This window comes from Dasypus novemcinctus, chromosome 1 (genome assembly GCF_030445035.2).
Source record: "Dasypus novemcinctus isolate mDasNov1 chromosome 1, mDasNov1.1.hap2, whole genome shotgun sequence".
Taxonomy (NCBI): domain Eukaryota; kingdom Metazoa; phylum Chordata; class Mammalia; order Cingulata; family Dasypodidae; genus Dasypus; species Dasypus novemcinctus.
In genome coordinates this window covers 114,974,802-114,992,170 of record NC_080673.1, presented here as the reverse complement: position 1 = coordinate 114,992,170, position 17,369 = coordinate 114,974,802, and the positions used below count along the sequence as shown (strand labels likewise).

At 41.6% G+C, this 17,369-nt stretch overlaps 2 protein-coding genes across 11 annotated transcripts in view; one reads left to right on the top strand and one right to left on the bottom strand.

The window, feature by feature from the left end:
* Positions 1-7,806, top strand: part of HERC3 (HECT and RLD domain containing E3 ubiquitin protein ligase 3) — a 130,216-nt gene extending 122,410 nt beyond the window's left edge. For all 8 annotated transcript variants that reach the window (XM_004480548.4, XM_023585243.2, XM_004480551.4 and 5 more), the window contains one exon: positions 5,767-7,806. In XM_004480548.4, coding sequence (XP_004480605.1) covers positions 5,767-5,975 — 209 coding nt within the window. In that variant the 3' untranslated portion in view covers positions 5,976-7,806. The remainder of the gene's footprint in view (positions 1-5,766) is intronic.
* A 4,803-nt stretch (positions 7,807-12,609) lies between these two features.
* Positions 12,610-17,369, bottom strand: part of FAM13A (family with sequence similarity 13 member A) — a 432,557-nt gene continuing 427,797 nt past the window's right edge. For all 3 annotated transcript variants that reach the window (XM_071215588.1, XM_004480543.5, XM_058295541.2), the window contains one exon: positions 12,610-17,305. In XM_071215588.1, coding sequence (XP_071071689.1) covers positions 17,179-17,305 — 127 coding nt within the window. In that variant the 3' untranslated portion in view covers positions 12,610-17,178. The remainder of the gene's footprint in view (positions 17,306-17,369) is intronic.

Here is a 17,369-nt window from a genome sequence, read left to right as displayed (position 1 = left end):
TTTTTAAAGATTTATTTATTTATTTAATTTCCCCCCCTCCCCTGGTTGTCTGTTCTTGGTGTCTATTTGCTGCATCTTGTTTCTTTGTCTGCTTCTGTTGTCGTCAGTGGCACCGGAAGTGTGGGCAGTGCCATTCCTGGGCAGGCTGCTCTTTTCTTTTTCACGCTGGGCGGCTTTCCTCACGGGCGCACTCCTTGCACGTGGGGCTCCCCCACGCGGGGGATACCCTTGCGTGGCACGGCACTCCTTGCGCGCATCAGCGCTGCGCATGGCCAGCTCCACATGGGTCAAGGAGGCCCGGGGTTTGAACCGCGGACCTCCCATATGGTAGACGGACGCCCTAACCACTGGGCCAAAGTCCTTTTCCCTATTGAGAGATTTTTGATGACTGTTTCAATCTCTTTACTTGCGATTTTTTTTGTTGTTGAGGTCTTCTATTTCTTCTAGGGTCAGTGTAGGTTGTTCATGGTTTTCTAGGAATTTGTCCATCTTGTCTACATTGTTTGGTTTGTTGGCGTACAGTTGTTCATAGTATGCTTTTATGATCTCTCTTATTTCTTTGGGGTCAGTGGTAATGTTCCCCCTCTCATTTCTGATTTTATTTATTTACATCTTCCCTCTTTTTTTCTTTGTCACTTTAACTTAGGGTTTGTCAATTTTGTTGATTTTCTAGAAGAACCAACTTTTGGTTTTGTTGATTCTCTCTTTCGTTCTTTTGTTTTTAATTTCATGTGTTTCTGCTCTGATCTTTAATATTTCTTTCCTCAGCTTGGTTTGGGATTAGTTTGCTGTACTTTTTCTAGTTCCTTCAGGTGTGCAGTTAGAGTTTCAATTTAGCTCTTCTTTTTTAATGTATTGAGAACTATAAAGTTCCCTCTCAGCACTACCTTTGTGGTGTTCCATAAGTTTTGATATGTTGTGTTCTCATTTTCAATCATTTCAAGATATTTACTGAATTCTCTTGTAATTTCTACTTTGACTCACTGATTATTTAAGAGTGTGTTGTTTAATGTCTATATATTTATGAATTTTCCCTTTTTCCATCCATTATTTATTTTCAAGCTCATTCTGTTATGATCAGAGAAGATGTTTTGTGTAATTTTAATCTTTTTTTACTTTACTGAGAACTGCCTTGTGACCCAACACATGGTCTATCCTGTAGAAGTATCCTTGAACACTTGAAAAGAACGTGCATCCTGCTCTTTTGGAGTGTAATGCTCTGTAAATGTCTGTTAGGTTAGCTCTTTATCATATTTTTTTCAGGCTGTGTTTCTTTATTTATGCTCTTTGCGTATGTTCTCTTCAATATTAAGAGTACTGTATTGAAGTCTCCATCTGTTATATAGAGGCATCTCTTTCTCCCTTCAGTTTTGCCATTGTGTGCCTCATGTATATTGGGACATCCAGGTTAGGTGCATAAATGTATATTATAATTATTTCGTCTTGGTGAATTGCCCCTTTTATCAATATATAATGGCCTTCTTCATCTCTTATAACAGTTTTGCATTTAAAAACTATTATGTGTGATATTAGTATCACTACTCCATATCTTTTTTTGGTTACTATTTGCAAGGAATATTCTTTTCCGAACTTTCACTTTTAATCTCGTTGTGTCTTTACATCTGAGGTATATCTTCTAGACAGCATTTAGATGGCTTATATTTTTTAATCCAATCTATCAGTCTATATCTTTTGATTGGGTAGTTCAAGCTATTAACATCGAATATTATTATTCTAAATACATTACTTACCTTGTCCATTTTAGCCTTTTTAGCCTATTATCACAACTTACTCTTTTTTTTTAAAGATTTATTTATTTATTTATTTATTTCTCTCCCCTTCCCCCCTACCCCAGTTGTCTGTTCTATGTGTCTATTTGCTGTGTCTTCTTCTTTGTCCACTTCTGTTGTTGTCAGTGGCACAGGACTCTGTGTTTCTTTTTGTTGAGTCATCTTGTGTCAGCTCTCCATGTGAGTGGCACCATTCCTGGGCAGGTCGCACTTTCTTTCACACTGGGCGACTTTCCTTACAGGGCGCACTCTTTGCACGTGGGACTCCCCTACGTGGGGGACACCCCTCTGTGGCATGACACTCTTTGCACGCATCAGCACTGGGCATGGGCCAGGTGCACACAGGTCAAGGAGGCCCGGAGTTTGAACTGCAGTACAACTTACTCTTGGTCTGTATTTTTACCCTTTAATTTACCATTCCAAATGCTCTTCATTTCTACACACTTATCCAAGTCTCTTGCCCTTGTTTTTTCTTTTCAGGCTGTAGCGCTTCCTTTAGTATCTCTTGTAATTCTGGTCTTTTGGTAACATACTCTCTCAGTTTCTGTCTTGAAGACTTCAAAAACTGTTTTGAAGAACAGTTTTGCCAGATACAGAATTCTTGGCTGGCAGTTTTTTTCTTTTAGTACCTTAAATACATCATGCCACTTTCTTCTTTCCTCCATGTTTCTGATGAGAGGTCTGCATTTAATCTTATTGAGGTACCATTGTATATGATGGCTTGCTTTTCTCTTGCTGCTTTAAGAATCCTCTTTATCTCTGCAATTTGTCATTCTGAATAGTAGATGTCTTTATATTTTTTAATGTAAACTTTTTGGTGATATATGTATCTCTAAAAAAAACAATTATAAAAAAATAGTAGGTGTCTTGTAGTAGGTCTATGCAGATTTATTTTGTTTGGGGTGAATTGCCCTTTTTGGATATTCATATTTACATCTTTCATAAGGGCTGGGAAGTCTTCAGTCATTATTTCCTCAAATATTTTTTCTGCCCCTTTTCTATTCTCTTCTACTTCTGGGACACTGATAATGCATATATTTGTGCTTTTTTCATTGTCATTTAATTCCCTGAGACCCTGTTCCAGTTTTTCCATTCTTTCTCTTTCTGTTCTCCTGTTTTTTTCTAGTTCAGATATTCTGTGCTTGAAATCACTATTTCTGTCTTTGAGCAATTCAAGTCTACTGTTATGTGCCATTAATGTATTTTTTTTAAAGATTTATTTATTTCTCCCTACCCCTTCATTGTTTGCACCTACTGTGTCTGTTGTCTTCTTTTATTCTTTAGGAGGCACTGGGAATTCAGCCTGGGACCTCCGATGTGGGAGTGAGGTGCCTAATGGCTTGAGCCACCTCCGTTCCCTGCTTTGTTGTGCATCTAATTATGTTTTTTTTTCTTGGTCTCTTGTTGTGTCATGTTGTTGCCTCTACTTGCTGTGCCTGCCCATCACATCAGCTCACTGCCTTTTTTTTTTTTAAAGATTTATTTTATTTATTTCTCTCCCCTTCTCTTGCCATTGTCTGCTCTCTCTGTCCATTTGCTATGTGCTTTTCTGTGTCCTCCTAAAGAAGATTGCTCCCTGCTTTGTTGGGTCTCTCATTATGTTCTTTCTCTTGTATCTCTTGTTGCATCATCTTGTGTGTCAGCTTACTACACCTGCCTGTCATGCTAGCTCACTATCTTCTTTAGGAGGCACCGGGAACCAAACCACGGACCTTCCTTGTGGTAGGTGAGAGCTCAATCACTTGAACCACATCTGCTTCCCTAATGTATTTTTTTTAAAGATTTATTTTATTTATTTCTCTCCCCTTCCCCCCTGTTGTCTCCTCTCTGTGTCCTTCTGCTCTGTGTTCTTCCACATCCACTTGTATTATCAGGCGGCAGCGGAAAACAGTGTCTCTTTTTTGTTGCATCATCTTGCTATGTGTGCAGTACCACTCCTGGTACACGTCTGCTTCCCCTCTAATGTATTTTTAATCTCATCTTTTGTGTCTTTGGGTCTGTTCCTATGGCTGGGCCATCTCTTCCCATTTCCTACTATGGCTTGTAATCTTTTTGCTGATTTTTAGGCAAATGAATAAATTTACTCTGATGATCAATTTCTCTCTCTTGACTAGTGTTTTTTTCCCTCACAGATCTTCTTTGGCTTTTATTTCAACTTATTCTGAGTCTCTAAAATTGCCCAGCTTAGGTTATTAAAATCAGGTCAAGGACCCACTCTAATGGGGAGCAGATTTTTCTCCCAAGAACTGGGACTAAGGAGAGACCTAAAAACAGCTTTTTTTTTTTAGATTTATTTTTATTTCTCTCCCCTTCCTCACCCCCCCCCACCCCAGTTGTCTGTTCTCTGTGTCCAGTTGCTGTGTGTTCTTCTGTGACCGCTTCTGTTGTCAGCGGCATGGGAATCTGTGTCTCTTTTTGTTGTGTCATCTTGCTGCATCTCCATGTGTGCCGCACCATTCCTGGGTAGGCTGAACTTTCTTTCGCACTGGGCGGCTCTCCTTACAGGGCACACTCCTTGCACGTGGGGCTCCCCTACACGGGGGACACCCCTGCGTGGCACGGCACTCCTTGTGCGCATCAGCACTGCGCATGGGCCAGCTCCACACGGGTCAAGGAGGCCCGGGGTTTGAACCGTGGACCTCCCATGTGGTAGACGGACGCCCTATCCATTGGGCCAAGTCTGCTTTCCTAAAAGCAGCTTTTCTATTTGCAGTTTCCAACCAGCCAGGGGATGGTGCCCATGGACAAACCTTTCCACAGTGGTGCTTCTTTCAGCCTCCACTTTCCCTTGTTTCTGGTCTGGCCAGAGCTCAGATTCAAAGCGGACTCTGCCAGCTGAATTCACTGAAAAGAAACCACTCTCTGCCCTCATAAGCACCCTCCCTCTTCCTTTGTAACAGCTGATAGGGAGGAAGACGTCTGTTCCCCTGTCAATCGGTTGGAGTGACCCAGGGGTTTTATCCAGGCTTAATGTCTTGAGGGTGGGGGAGGGAGCTATTCCTGGCCACTGTGAGTTTAGTAACTCATGTTTGTTGTTTCGAGCCCTTCGTCTCTGTCCTTCGCCCTCCTGGGGGTGGCACAGCACTGTCTTGGTATGGTGACCCAAAGCAGGTCCCTCAGACAGCTTTAGGCCCTTTCTCCATTCTTATTTTATGAGAGAGTTGAGCCCTGCCTGCTCTGACGCCATCTTCCCAAAACTCCCCAGGTTGAATTTTGCCATGTGAGCTTGGAGGGCTGTGACAATTAAAAGCAGCCAGCTCTTGGTTTTGAGATTTCCCTAGAAGAAGCATCCCTTCCTCCCACTCCAGAAACCATTAGACTGATGGACATTTGTAGCTCTAGATATTTTGGCAAGACTGCTCACTTATTGCAGCCTCAGATATTGTCAGGTTTTGGAAAGTGCTCTTTATGATTTCCTTGTAACAGTGTTCAACACTTCAACTGCGAGAAGGTTATCCAGCACTAGAAGACAGGGAAGAACTGCTGGGCCTCTTTATTTCTTTCTTTTTTTTTTTTTGCCAAGTCACAGTGCATGTCCCAAGAGTAAAATGCATAATATAGTGTCAGTGTCAGCTCTTCTGGCTTTAAAATGGAGGGGCAGGGAAAGGATAGCAGACGGCCTGAAATGTAGATTCAGAAGTCAGGGTGGAACAAGCATCAGGCCCAGGAGGAGACCTTGAGGCCTTGTAGACTTCGGTGTTCTTCCTGGTTTCCCCCTCGAGTCTGGCCCCTCTTTTCCTATGTCAGTAATTCCTTTCCTTACTGGTTTTTATGAAGGCTCAGAAAGTTCTAAGAGCATAAGTTGAAGGGTATTTTTTTGAGCATCATTCCATTGGGTACGTGTTGGCACCTGGAGTACTTGTACTTCTCCTTTGAGCCACAGGGTGGCATGCGTCCCTCTCTTTACCTAGGGGGATGTGAGCTGGAACCCTTCCCCATTTGCTCAGCCGTTAATGCCGTTTCCCTGTCTTCCCAGTGTTCCTGACGGGCAGCGACCGGATCCCCATCTACGGCATGGCAAGCCTGCAGATTGTCATCCAGTCCACAGCCAGCGGGGAGGAGTACTTACCAGTGGCCCACACTTGCTACAACCTTCTGGACCTCCCCAAGTACAGCAGCAAAGAGATTCTGAGTACCCGGCTGACCCAGGCCCTTGACAACTACGAGGGCTTTAGTTTGGCCTGAGGCTCCTCAGCGTGCCCCAGATTTCCCTTCCCTCCTCAATGTCCACATTGAGGCCTATACAGAAAATCAGGGGGAGTGATTTCTATTTTTTTATTGTATAAGTGGGTTGGGACCCTTGAATCCTGAACCTGGTTGATGTGTTTTCTGAGATTGTAAGCAGTTAAACAACCTTTTTGAAAAATCCGGGGTTGGGGATTAGGGTGAAAAATTGGTTCTTGTATGGGAGGTATTTTGCTTGTTTGTTTGTTTTTTGTTTGGTTGGTTTTTTAAAATCAAACTACCCAGTGTTGCTTGCACTTGTGAATCTGTTGCACTCTGCTGGATAAACGGCAGTCGATCCTTAGGCTCTCCATTCCTCAGTGTCTCTGCCAACCCTCATTTTTCCTCACAATGCTTCCTTGTCTTTCTCTTAACTCCTCATTCCTCTACAAGAATTATTTTGACCAATCTGACTTCTCTTACCTGCACATGCAGAATGTCTCCTTTCTCTGCAGTCTTGGACCTGTGCCTGGCTTGTTGCTATCTTACTGTTACCCACAGGAGGAAAGGACTCCTTCAGAAGCTCCCAATTTCAGAAACCTGAGTCTGCGTCTATTACTTTGATTGAATTCTTGAGGATTTATGGGAGCATTTATGAATGCATCTTCTTTGATTATTGTTTTTTGAGGTACTAGGGCCAGGAATTAAACCTGAGACCTCGTATGCAGGAGGCTGGAGCTCAACCACTGAGCGACATGGGCTTGCCTGAGTTGGCTTCCTCACCTGATTGCTTGTTTTTTGTTTGTTTGTTTGTCTTTAGAAGGCACTGGGGACTGAACACAGGACCTCCCATGTGGCAAGCAGGCACTCAGCTGCTCAAGCCACATCCACTCCTCCATATCTTGTTTTAAAAAACAAAAAACAAAACAAAAAAAGGTCTTGAGGGGAGAGCAGTCTTCCCATTCCTGTGCCTATGTCCTAGCCCTCCTCAGAGATGTGGTTGCAGCCAAGCCTAGCCTTGTTTTGTTGCTTGGCCATGTCCCTCGGACATTAAGGTAAAGTGACAGGCCCCTACCCCTTCCATTATATCACTTTTGGAGCAAGTTGCATTAGTTTTTTAGAATATTTTCTCTAAGAACATTGGAAAAAATAAATTTTTTGTCACTTTCCCTATCACTTTATATCCCCTATACTTCCTCTTTCCTTTCTTCCCTTTTTTTCCCTCCTTTTTCTACTCTTCTCCCTCCCTACTTTACTTTCTTCTTTGCTTCATACCATTCTTTGTTACTTGACTTACTGCTTCTTTGCTCTCCTAGTGGATGCATGCAGTCAGGTTTTTTTTTTTCCTACTTAAATTGCAAAATTTCTACTCCAATTGTTTTTCCTCTTCCCTAATTGCTAAGGCTTAAGTACATTATTATTGAACTTTTGTTTATCAGATTTGAATGTTTGTTTACAATGGGTTTTCAGGGGGGATAGTGTTTAAATCAAATATATGTAACTCAAAAATGATGACATGCTCAACCTTCCTCATCATTGCATTAGCAAATTCTATAGGAATAAAGAATTTATGTCAGCCGAATTTTAAATTCCTAATAACTAGAGAAAAGACTTATTTATAAAAAATGAAGTATTTATGAACTGTGACACAGCATCAAATCTCAATGAAGGATTGTAGATTTTTGCTTATTCTTTTTGTTTTTTAAACTTATTCCAATTACGAAATTGGTAGTTTTTCAGTCTTTATAATACAAGATTAAAAAAATGATATACAGTTATATGAAATGTTTATTTTCTATGTGTGTGCATATAGTTCAATATTATGCAATAAATTTGGTGTTTTAACTTAAAACTGTTTTAGTATACTTGCTGAATGGGTAGCTTGCTTCTAGTAGAGGCATTAAATCATATATCCAAGTAATCTAAGAAGGTAAAATTTGGTTCCTGCCATAAGAAAGTAGAACCAAGTGCTAGAAAAATGGAGGAGAAAACGGGTGGAACCCATTGTAGGTGAGATGGCAGTGAGGACGGATGGAATTCTAAAGGTTGTGATGGGCGAAAAGTCATTTCTCTGGAGGAGACAGTCTTAGCAAATGTACGAACGTGGGTGTATTTAGGGAAGGGCCAGGAATGGTTTGAAGGATGCTTCAGAGGGAATAGGAGAATAATGGTAAATAAGACTGGGAAGAAATTAGGTTCTTGGGGTAGGGGTGGGGACAGTGATATGACCTGAGCCAGATTTTGAGAAGACAAATGTGGATGGCATACATTGGAGGAGTTGGAGTGATAAAAACTGAAGCAGAAAGGTAGTAACTCCACATGTATGTAGGAAACAGTGATGGCACTCATGGAAATAGACAAGTGTGTTGAATAGGAGAGGTGGGGAGATGTCAGTGGAGGCAACCGGAGACGTAAGGGAAAGGAGAAATGAAAGGTAAATCAGAGACTTCTTGCGCTAATGACTGTGCTCCTTTAGCCCACTGAGGCAAACTGAAAAAGTGAAACACAGCTAATAAGTCTTACCAACAAATTTGTAAAACATGCATATTCTATGGGTAGCAAATTTGACTGAGGCTCCTTAGTGGCCAGATAAAAAGAGGCATCATGATATGGCAGACAACTTCCTTGACCACACATCTGCAAAGACTACACAGTGAGTTTTGTTTTGTTGCCTAATGTGTAGTTCAGTCAAGGTGACTATAACTGTGGGGCTAAAGTAATGACCAGGCGTGTGGTTCTCAGGTGGTCTGCAGTGGGTCTCATGTGGAGCTGGGCTGTCCCTCCCTGAGGGTCTCTATTGCATTTAGTGGGCAGGGGTCAGGTAATACCCTTTTCTTATGTGGTTGAGATGGTGGGATGTGCATGCTGGAGGAAGTGCCCCCCCCCCCATGGGCAGAACTTTCTGGATCTGTAGTGATAACAGCCCCTCTCATGGATTAGCCAGTGCAGGTATTGATGCTTTATCTCCTTCCAAAGGTAAGAGGCAGTGTGCTCCTTAATTTTGTGTAGCACTGAGGAAATTAGTTCAGATGTCAGCTTTCTGCCTTGGAGTGGTTGAATGCTTGGCAGAGTGCACAATCACATGGTCTTCAGATCTTTTAAAAGCAGATTTTCTGGGGCCTAATCCCATGGGAGTTGGATGCAGTCTATGGTAATTATTGATTCAGCTCTCATTGGCATTGAGTTTCTGAGAAATTTAAGAAATTTTAAAAATACCACACACACAGAAAATTCAGGTGGAGCCAGCCACCAAATGGAATTTGCCTTTTATGGTGACCTTCTCTTTAGAATTAGGAGTAAAGGAGCAAAAGAGCAAGTTCAGAAATAACCCCCATTTCCCACTGGGTCATAAGAGGGAGAAAGTCAGCAGCAAGTGCCAACTGGGTGCTGGCTCAGCCCCAGCAGGACTGGCCCTTTGCTGCCAAAGGCTTGCTGATAAAAATGGGTCTCCTGACCTTTCGTGCCTGGGTTTTCGGGGGAGCTCAGATGTTTGTCAATCAGGCTCAAGGACTCTCAAGTCCGTATCACTGGCAGATTGCTTGGACAGGATGCCTGAAATCTCTGAATTTCTGAGGTAATGTGGGACAGGGGAAGGGGCTTTGCTAGAGGGAGCCAGTCAAATTATTCAATGAGACTGTAAAGTCATTTGACTCTGAAAGCTTTACCTACTCCTGGGCTGATGGTAACAAGGCCCTTTGCAATGGCACTTTCACTTCGCTCCACGCAGGCGGCAGGTTGACAAGGGAGTGAGGAAAGACCCCCAGGTACTTTCCCAGGCTCAGCTCTGGCCACAGGCTTGGGGACATTTAGTATGCTAATTAGGAGCTTGCCAAAATCAGAGCAACTCCCCTCCCTAAGGGAAGCCTAATTTTTGGTTGTTTAAAAATAACACCCATGACTGAAATTTCAGGACACCAAGTGACCTAGAAATCAGTCCAAAGGTTGTACTGCTCCTTCACCCCTCAGGACGCAGACATTTCCATATTGCCTGCAGCTGCCATCCCTGACAGTTCATCTTTGGTATGCGTCTGATCAGATTTCTACGTCGTCGCAAAATATGGAGGGAGAAGTAGACACAGAGGGGTTTGCCCTGCTCTGTGAAAGAAGGAATTTAGCGAACAATGACCATTACTAGAAAGGAACACCTCAGGTTTTGATGTGATTTGTTTGAGATTATTATTAATAGTCACAATTTATTTTTATGTTTTCCCCAAGAGAATGGGTCAGTGTTCCCATGAAATCTTCCTGTTGGCATGAACTTAAAGTGCTGGAGGCACATTCTGTTTCTGACTTACACAAACAAGGCATTAGAGTGTGAGAAGAAGGATGATGGGGAAAAATGATACCAGGAAACTCAGTTCTTTTTCTCCAGGGATTCAAAATGTCTTGCTGGACTTCAAGGATAGAAAGATTCCATGCTAATAATAACCTCACCCTCACACCCGACGCCTGTGGAGGATTTCCTATGTACTCACTTTATATTCATCCACATCATTTCCCATGAGAACCCTGCATGGTAGGTACAATTATTATTCCCATTTTTCAGAAAAAGAAATGGAGCCTTAAGGAGGTTAAGTGATGCAGGCAGATCCTAAAGCTAAGGCTGTGGTTGGAGCCCTAAGTGTTGGTGTTGTCAAATGTGTTGGTCTCTGTTAACTTAGGCTTTGGGATTGATGGGTGGAGTTGCTCGTTTCCATGCGTACCAGGTTTGCAGTCTGCACCCTATTCTTAAGGTGACGTCGTAGGAGCAGCTGCAGGGCAGCTCCTGGCAGCTCTCAGAAGTGCCTAATGTCAGCCCCCCAGCGCTGCTGTCACTAGATTCCCAGACCTTTACATTTATTCAAATTTGAGAAGCACTGCTCTCAGCTACTGCAACAGCTTTCACTCTCTCCCTTTCTGCCTTCCTTTTTGTCAATCTTGTCCGGTAATTTTAAATTCTCTAAAAGTAACTTTTGGAAAAATCACAGTGTCTCAGGATGTCTTACCAAGAAGTACTCAAAGCTACAAAACCAGAATCATGTAGCGTGATGATTTTTTTTTTTTTTTTTTTTTTTTATTGCGTGATGATTTCTTAGGTATTTTCAAATTGCTTTTAAGGGGAAATGAAAATAAATTCAAACATCTCAGAGACTGTAAATTCCAGAATTCCCGGTAATGTGTAATTTGTACACATATAGACCCAGTTGAGACCCAGGGCTGAGAGTGGTCTGGACACGGTTCTTGTTGCCTGCACCGGGTCATGTTCTCCTGGGCAGATGTAGCACAACCCACATCCCTGTAGGAGAAGTCTTGTTGCTGGAGGGGAAACGTGAGACTCGAGCTGTCAACAACCCCTGTTACTGCCAAACCCCATTTGTCTGCCTGCCAGCCGGGATTCTAAACACTCATTTGGGATTTTTGACTTTTGGCTCTTACTGAGCATGAAACTCTGCTGTGTATATATAGCCCTGATGAATTAACTCAGTTTAGGGATCTTTTTTTTTGTTTTTTTTTGTTTTTTAACAAGATTCAGAATCTATTCCTAGAAGAGAAATGCCTTCTACCTCCCACTCCCCGCCGACCCCTCCACCCTGTGTTTAGGTCACCATTCTGAAATCCCCCTTTCAGGTGGTCCACAGTTCTGCCTGCTACTGTAGGACTAGAAGCTGAAACGTTTGGTGGCGGTGGTGTCCTCGCTACCACGAGGCTTGTTAACAGGCTGCGGGACCTGGCAGGACTTGGGGTAGCATAACTTTCTGGTTTCCCAAAAAGGCAATGTCAAAATACTATTTAAGAAAACAGAGGGCCACTGAATACTGCCTGTCACTTTGGCCCAAATTTTGTCACGTTGGACTTAGTGTTTGAAGGGTTAAAATTGTTCAGGGTTAGCCTCAATTTTGGCAGAAGAAAGGAATGGGATTGCATCTAAGTTGGCAGTAAGGAGTCAGAACTCAGGTTGAGTTCTGGTTTCAGCACGATGACAAGGTCAAATACTCCAAGCCTTAATTAAAAAAATTTTTTTAGCTTTAATTGTTTTTAATGTTTACTTTTATCACTTTAAGGATACATAACACGTACAGTTTAAAAACACCTGCCTAACTACCTTGGAGTCATCCTTTTCTTGTGGGGCCTGGGGCTAATACTGCCCACTTCACAAAGCTGTTTGAGGTTTGAGGAAAGGAGTGCACGGCAGGTACTTAGCGCAGGGCTGGATTTGTAGCAGGTGATGCAAAGCATGGGGCACTCATGCCACACAACTTAAATGTGGTTTTTCACCGAGTCACAGATATTTGGTTACCTTATTAGCTTCAGAATAGTAAGTGCTAATATACTCATCCATGATAGCTTCATAGACTTTGGAAATGTACTTAATTTTTTATTTGCTTTGATGCTTTCGTTTCTGCACTCCTCCAGCCTCTTCTCTCTACGAATTATTTTAAAGGCAGCTGGGTATGGAACACAAGCACATTTTTCTAGCTACTACCATGGACATGCCTAACTTGTTCTCCATTTGTTTTACCTTCCAGTACACGCCTTGGAGACAGAACAACAAAAACTTAATCCTCCCGAGATTTGGGAGAAGCTCAGAGGAGCAGCCTGGCTTCTCAAAGAAGGGAAAGGTCAGATCCCACAGGCAGTTGTTATACGTTCCCGACACTAAAAAAATTTCAGAGCATTCACAGTTAAAAATATTTTATTTTCTTGACGTTTATACAAAATAAAGTCATGTACAAAAGTGTACACAACATTTTTCATTCATTTTACATTCTTATGAAGGACAATGATAATTCCAAATACTTTCTGCTTACATGACATGTAAACATTGTTCTGGGCCCATATTATTTACTAAAATGTTCTCTATTCTTAGATAAAGAACTTCATGATTGCATAGTTGCTTTCAATTAGATCTGCCCAACAGATTTCTTGAGCTGTGCACATGACCACCACTGGCCCAAATCCAGGCAAAAATAAGATTCTTTATAGACATAACTGCAGTCTTCTAGGAGTATGAAATTATAAATTTATGTAGATTTTAATTTTACACACGCATCTGTGTAAATCTGTGATTCTGAGCTCAATCTCCATTCCTATGTCTACTATAAAGGATCATCTGTGGAAGCACGTACATGCCCCTGGAGATGCAGTCTCTGCTTGGGCAAGTGCCAGTGTCCCAGTGCAGGGCACGGTGTATATACCAGTCTTGTTTGGAGCCTGGCATGTCTGCCACCATTTGAAGAAGTGCCAGCATGCACAACTTGAACATATAAAAATTTGAAAATGTTTAACCAATCTTTGGACAAAATGTACTCTCTAGCTGGAGGGGCAAGTGGAAACAAAAAAAAAAAAAAAAGGAGGGAATTAATAAAGGAAAGTACATTCTGGGTTCTGCCAAACACATGGGCTCAGAGAAAAGACTGTTTTCCCTCCCTGTTAATTTAATAGAGTGGAAAATGAAAATGAACATTGCAGAGGTGTTAATCTTGGCTCAGAAACCATCTCTGCCCACCTAAGCGGGGGAAAAAAAAATCCAGGAAGTAGTGTATCAAGAACTCTTCTTGAATGCAAAATAGATTTTAGCCTATAACCAGCTTTTCTCAAAGTAGTTAGTAGTTTATAAAGGCCACCTATAAACATGCCAGCAAGTAGTAGGGTGGTACCCTTAAGAAAGATGGCATCTTCATTTTCAGATTAAGAATTTTTAAAAAATTACTAATCAGCCATATTTAAAATGTGGTTCCTTGAAAATCTGTCATCAGCTCTGGAGACTGGGCTCAATTCTTTGAGAACAAGTAACACCAAGTCAGAACCAACTTGAATGGCATCATGATAGCCCTTTATTTGGGTAAAATGAAATATTCATTTTGTAAGGATACACTAGCTCAACCACATTAACAAAAGCTCAGCTGTGAGGGACTCCAAGAACACTGGCCCCAGGGCGTGACAGTCAATATTAATGACAAAAACACAGCCCTGGGCATCTATCCTCAGCTAGACAGGCCACACCTGGGAGCAGGCACACCTTTTTTTTGTTTTTTTTTAGGAGGCTCTTTGGTTGCCATGCAAGCATTGCATCAGAATGAGACAAAGCAAAAATTACACCCATGTTACAGACATATTATGGATTCCTGCTGTGGCAGTGAATAATCATCTCTTGACTTTAAACTGGCAACCAAGGAGAAACAGAAGACATCTCTTAGCTATTTATTAGCCCACAATGCATTATAGCTAGCAATTAAAATAAATTTTTTTTTTTAGTTCTCCAGTTTGAAATTTGATTTGTTCTTTCATGGAAATTTTCCCTGAACTCGTTGGGTGGACTTCCTTCTACCAGAATAGAACAAAGTTAAGCCATCTCGAAAAACCTCTAAGCAGGCCCTTACACTAAACCTTGTACATACATATCTTAAAAAGTGACATCCTAACTAAATGATTTGAAGAGGAAACAAAGTAATTACATCATACTTAATATAAACATCTATTTCAACGTTTTCTCTAGAGTGAACATATTAAGAGCAAGTGGTTGTGAAAATTACAAGCCTTTGCCATCTCTAATGATTACAATCATACAATCAGGTTTATTCATGCTTTACCTTTACTTATAATTGTTATTAAATAACCTTTGACATTTATTTCATTGGCATGTGCTTAGCACACACATTCCCAAGAGAGCAGAGGAAAAGCACCAGTCCAGAGTATTCTGTGTGAAGTCAATTAAGAAACTGCCTCCAGTGTCTTGAGATCTTAGGCTGCAGAAATGGTTGCTGTGGAAACAAATTTGCTCAGTGTTTCTGGCAGGCCCAGAAACTAAAGTAATATGTCCTCAAATAGGATCTAATGTAAGCAGGTTTTTTCCCTCCTTAATTTGGGCTCCATTCTATTATACAAAGTATATTGATTATTATAAATTACAAAGGAAAAACAACATTCCGTACACAATTTATTTTACTATAACTTTTTGATTTCTTTTATTCAATCATACAAATTTGAATGGGGCTCCTGAATAAAATCTTTTAGTTAATTTACCTTTGGCAGAAACAATAGATTTGAAAACATTATAGTTTTTTTTTTTTTTAAATTCTGTAGCATATATTTCTTCAAAACCATATTAAAGATGTGCTTTAAAAGTTAACTGGTAATGATTTGATTTATATACTAGCTTATTTAAAAGAATAATTACTTAAAAAGGACAGACTAGACACATATTCTTTCAAAAATACAAGTTTTGGTCATGTGTATGATTCATGTTCAGATTTCAAAAGTAGAAAACATCCTAAAGTGCATCATTTTATTTATAATATAACTCCTTGAAATTATATGATCTGCAATGTAAACAGTAAAGAATACCAAACTATATTTTCATATACATTTAAAGTTTGCAGGATTATGTACCATCTTTAAGTGTGTGGAGTAAAACCAGGGCACTTCCAATGCAAAGCTTCTGCTTCTGGATGATTATTTTGAAGAGCAATCTTAAGAGGCATTCTTTTCCCCCAATCCCCGACTCAAACAATTTTCAACTGACAGAGGCAGCTATGACGTTGCTTCAGCAATGAAAAATGTTACCATGAATCCAATCTGACCAGACAGTTTCTTAAGGAACTACAACTAGCCAGGACAGTTTTAGGTTCTCTTTCTTTTCTTTTTATTGAAAGGTACACTTTAGAGAGCATCTCTCAAAGCATACAGGAAGGCCTGCCTGATGCCCTGTTCATGCTGCAACATTCTCTTCAAAAGGCGGAACCTGTGAAACGCCTTCCCGTGTCAGCCAGCAGCTGCCAGGTGCAGACACCTAAGCCAGAGCTCAAACCCGGACCCAGGCTGGGCAGGCTGAAGCAGGACGCGCTTTCCTCGGTGTGTATTTCCTCGGTGTGTATGTAGAAGGTTAAACAACAACAACAAATCACAAAGTGATAGCACACTGAAGAGATGAATGATTTGGTGTCCTAAATTCCCTGGTCCCTCCAAAATGTCTAATATAGACAGTTTTGTGACACAGTCTTCGAAAAAATTATAATCATCATTGACCACACATCATGATCTTTTTTTTCTCTTTATGAATGTGCATGATAATCTTGAAAATAATGTGACTTAGATTCTGCCTTGGGCTGAGCTCTAAGGACTACATTTATTGTTCAGTTTGGGAATTTTTAATGCAGGCTTCCTTTAACAAAAAATTTTTTAAACTGTGGCAAGCATTCGAGGACAAGAATGTGTTCTCCCTTTCTCCCACTATCTTCTACTATTAGGCTAAGAATGAAACAAGACCCTTTATGTTTGGCTAGCATCAAAAATGAACCCGAGCTCCAAACAGGTGGTCAGAGCGCACTGGCCTTGCTTAGTGTTTGACGTTAAATGTCTTTTTAAGATCTAAGACTGATGAGTGCAGTCAGTGTAAAGGAACAAATCCTCTACACTCTTCACCCTGTTACCTGATTTAAAAATCAGCATTAATAGAGTTATTGTCATAATCCCTCTGTCCTCTGCAGATTATCCAGTTCTAGGCAGGGACCAAGTTTTTTTTTTTTTTTTTTTGTCAGCTGAGGAAGTCCTGAAGACACACGATCAAATAGATGATTGCCCTGCCATTTTGGGCAGGTGCAGCTTCCCTCTACCTGAGAGCTGAAGGGGAAAACAAATTCACACCAGTGGGGGAAGGCGCGGCTCTGTGGAAAGGTCACTGGAAGGGCCAAAGGCAGCAACGAGGGCTCTCAGATGTGTGATCACACTTAACGTGGGCCCGAGGAAAACGCGAACCCCCACAGCAAGTTTGCTCTACAGAGTGCAAGTCCTGAGCTTGTTTTTATCACAGTTAGACAGAGAATGGTCTCCTGTTCCCCAGTTCTCCAGGGAAGAGCGGTGTATATATTCTCTGTAGATGAGTGTGTTTAAATGTAGTGATTCACCACCGCTAGTGTTAGTAAAGCTTCCACTACAGTGTGTGTAGGTGTGTGTATGCGCGCATACGTGCAGGGATATTGACTTTCCCACTGGAAAATTCCTAAGTCAGGTCAGGCTGCCGTCTTCCACCTAGGCAGTCTCTAAGACAGGCAATGGAAGCGGGAGCCGGGCCTGGAGGCAGAAGGGCTGTATGCTGTGCGGGTCCTGGAAAGTCTTCCTCATACCATCGAACCCCAGTTCCAAGGTGGCCTCCCCTATCTGCAGAGCTGCTATTTGTCCAAGGAGGTGGCAGGCAAATCCACCCTGCATCCACCTAGCCACCTCTGCGCACGCTGGGGCGGACTCCTCACGTGGATTTGGAATCAGTGTCTCTCTTGCTGATGAGCACCTCCAGGAGCCGTAGTTTCGCCTTTATGTGCTTGTATTCGTTGTATTCTTCAGCCAGAGGCGTGCGGTCTTCCTTCTGGACACTTCTAATGGAAACAAAGGAAAAGGGGGCAGAAGATCATTTGCTGTCTGCCTAGATGACACTTTTCA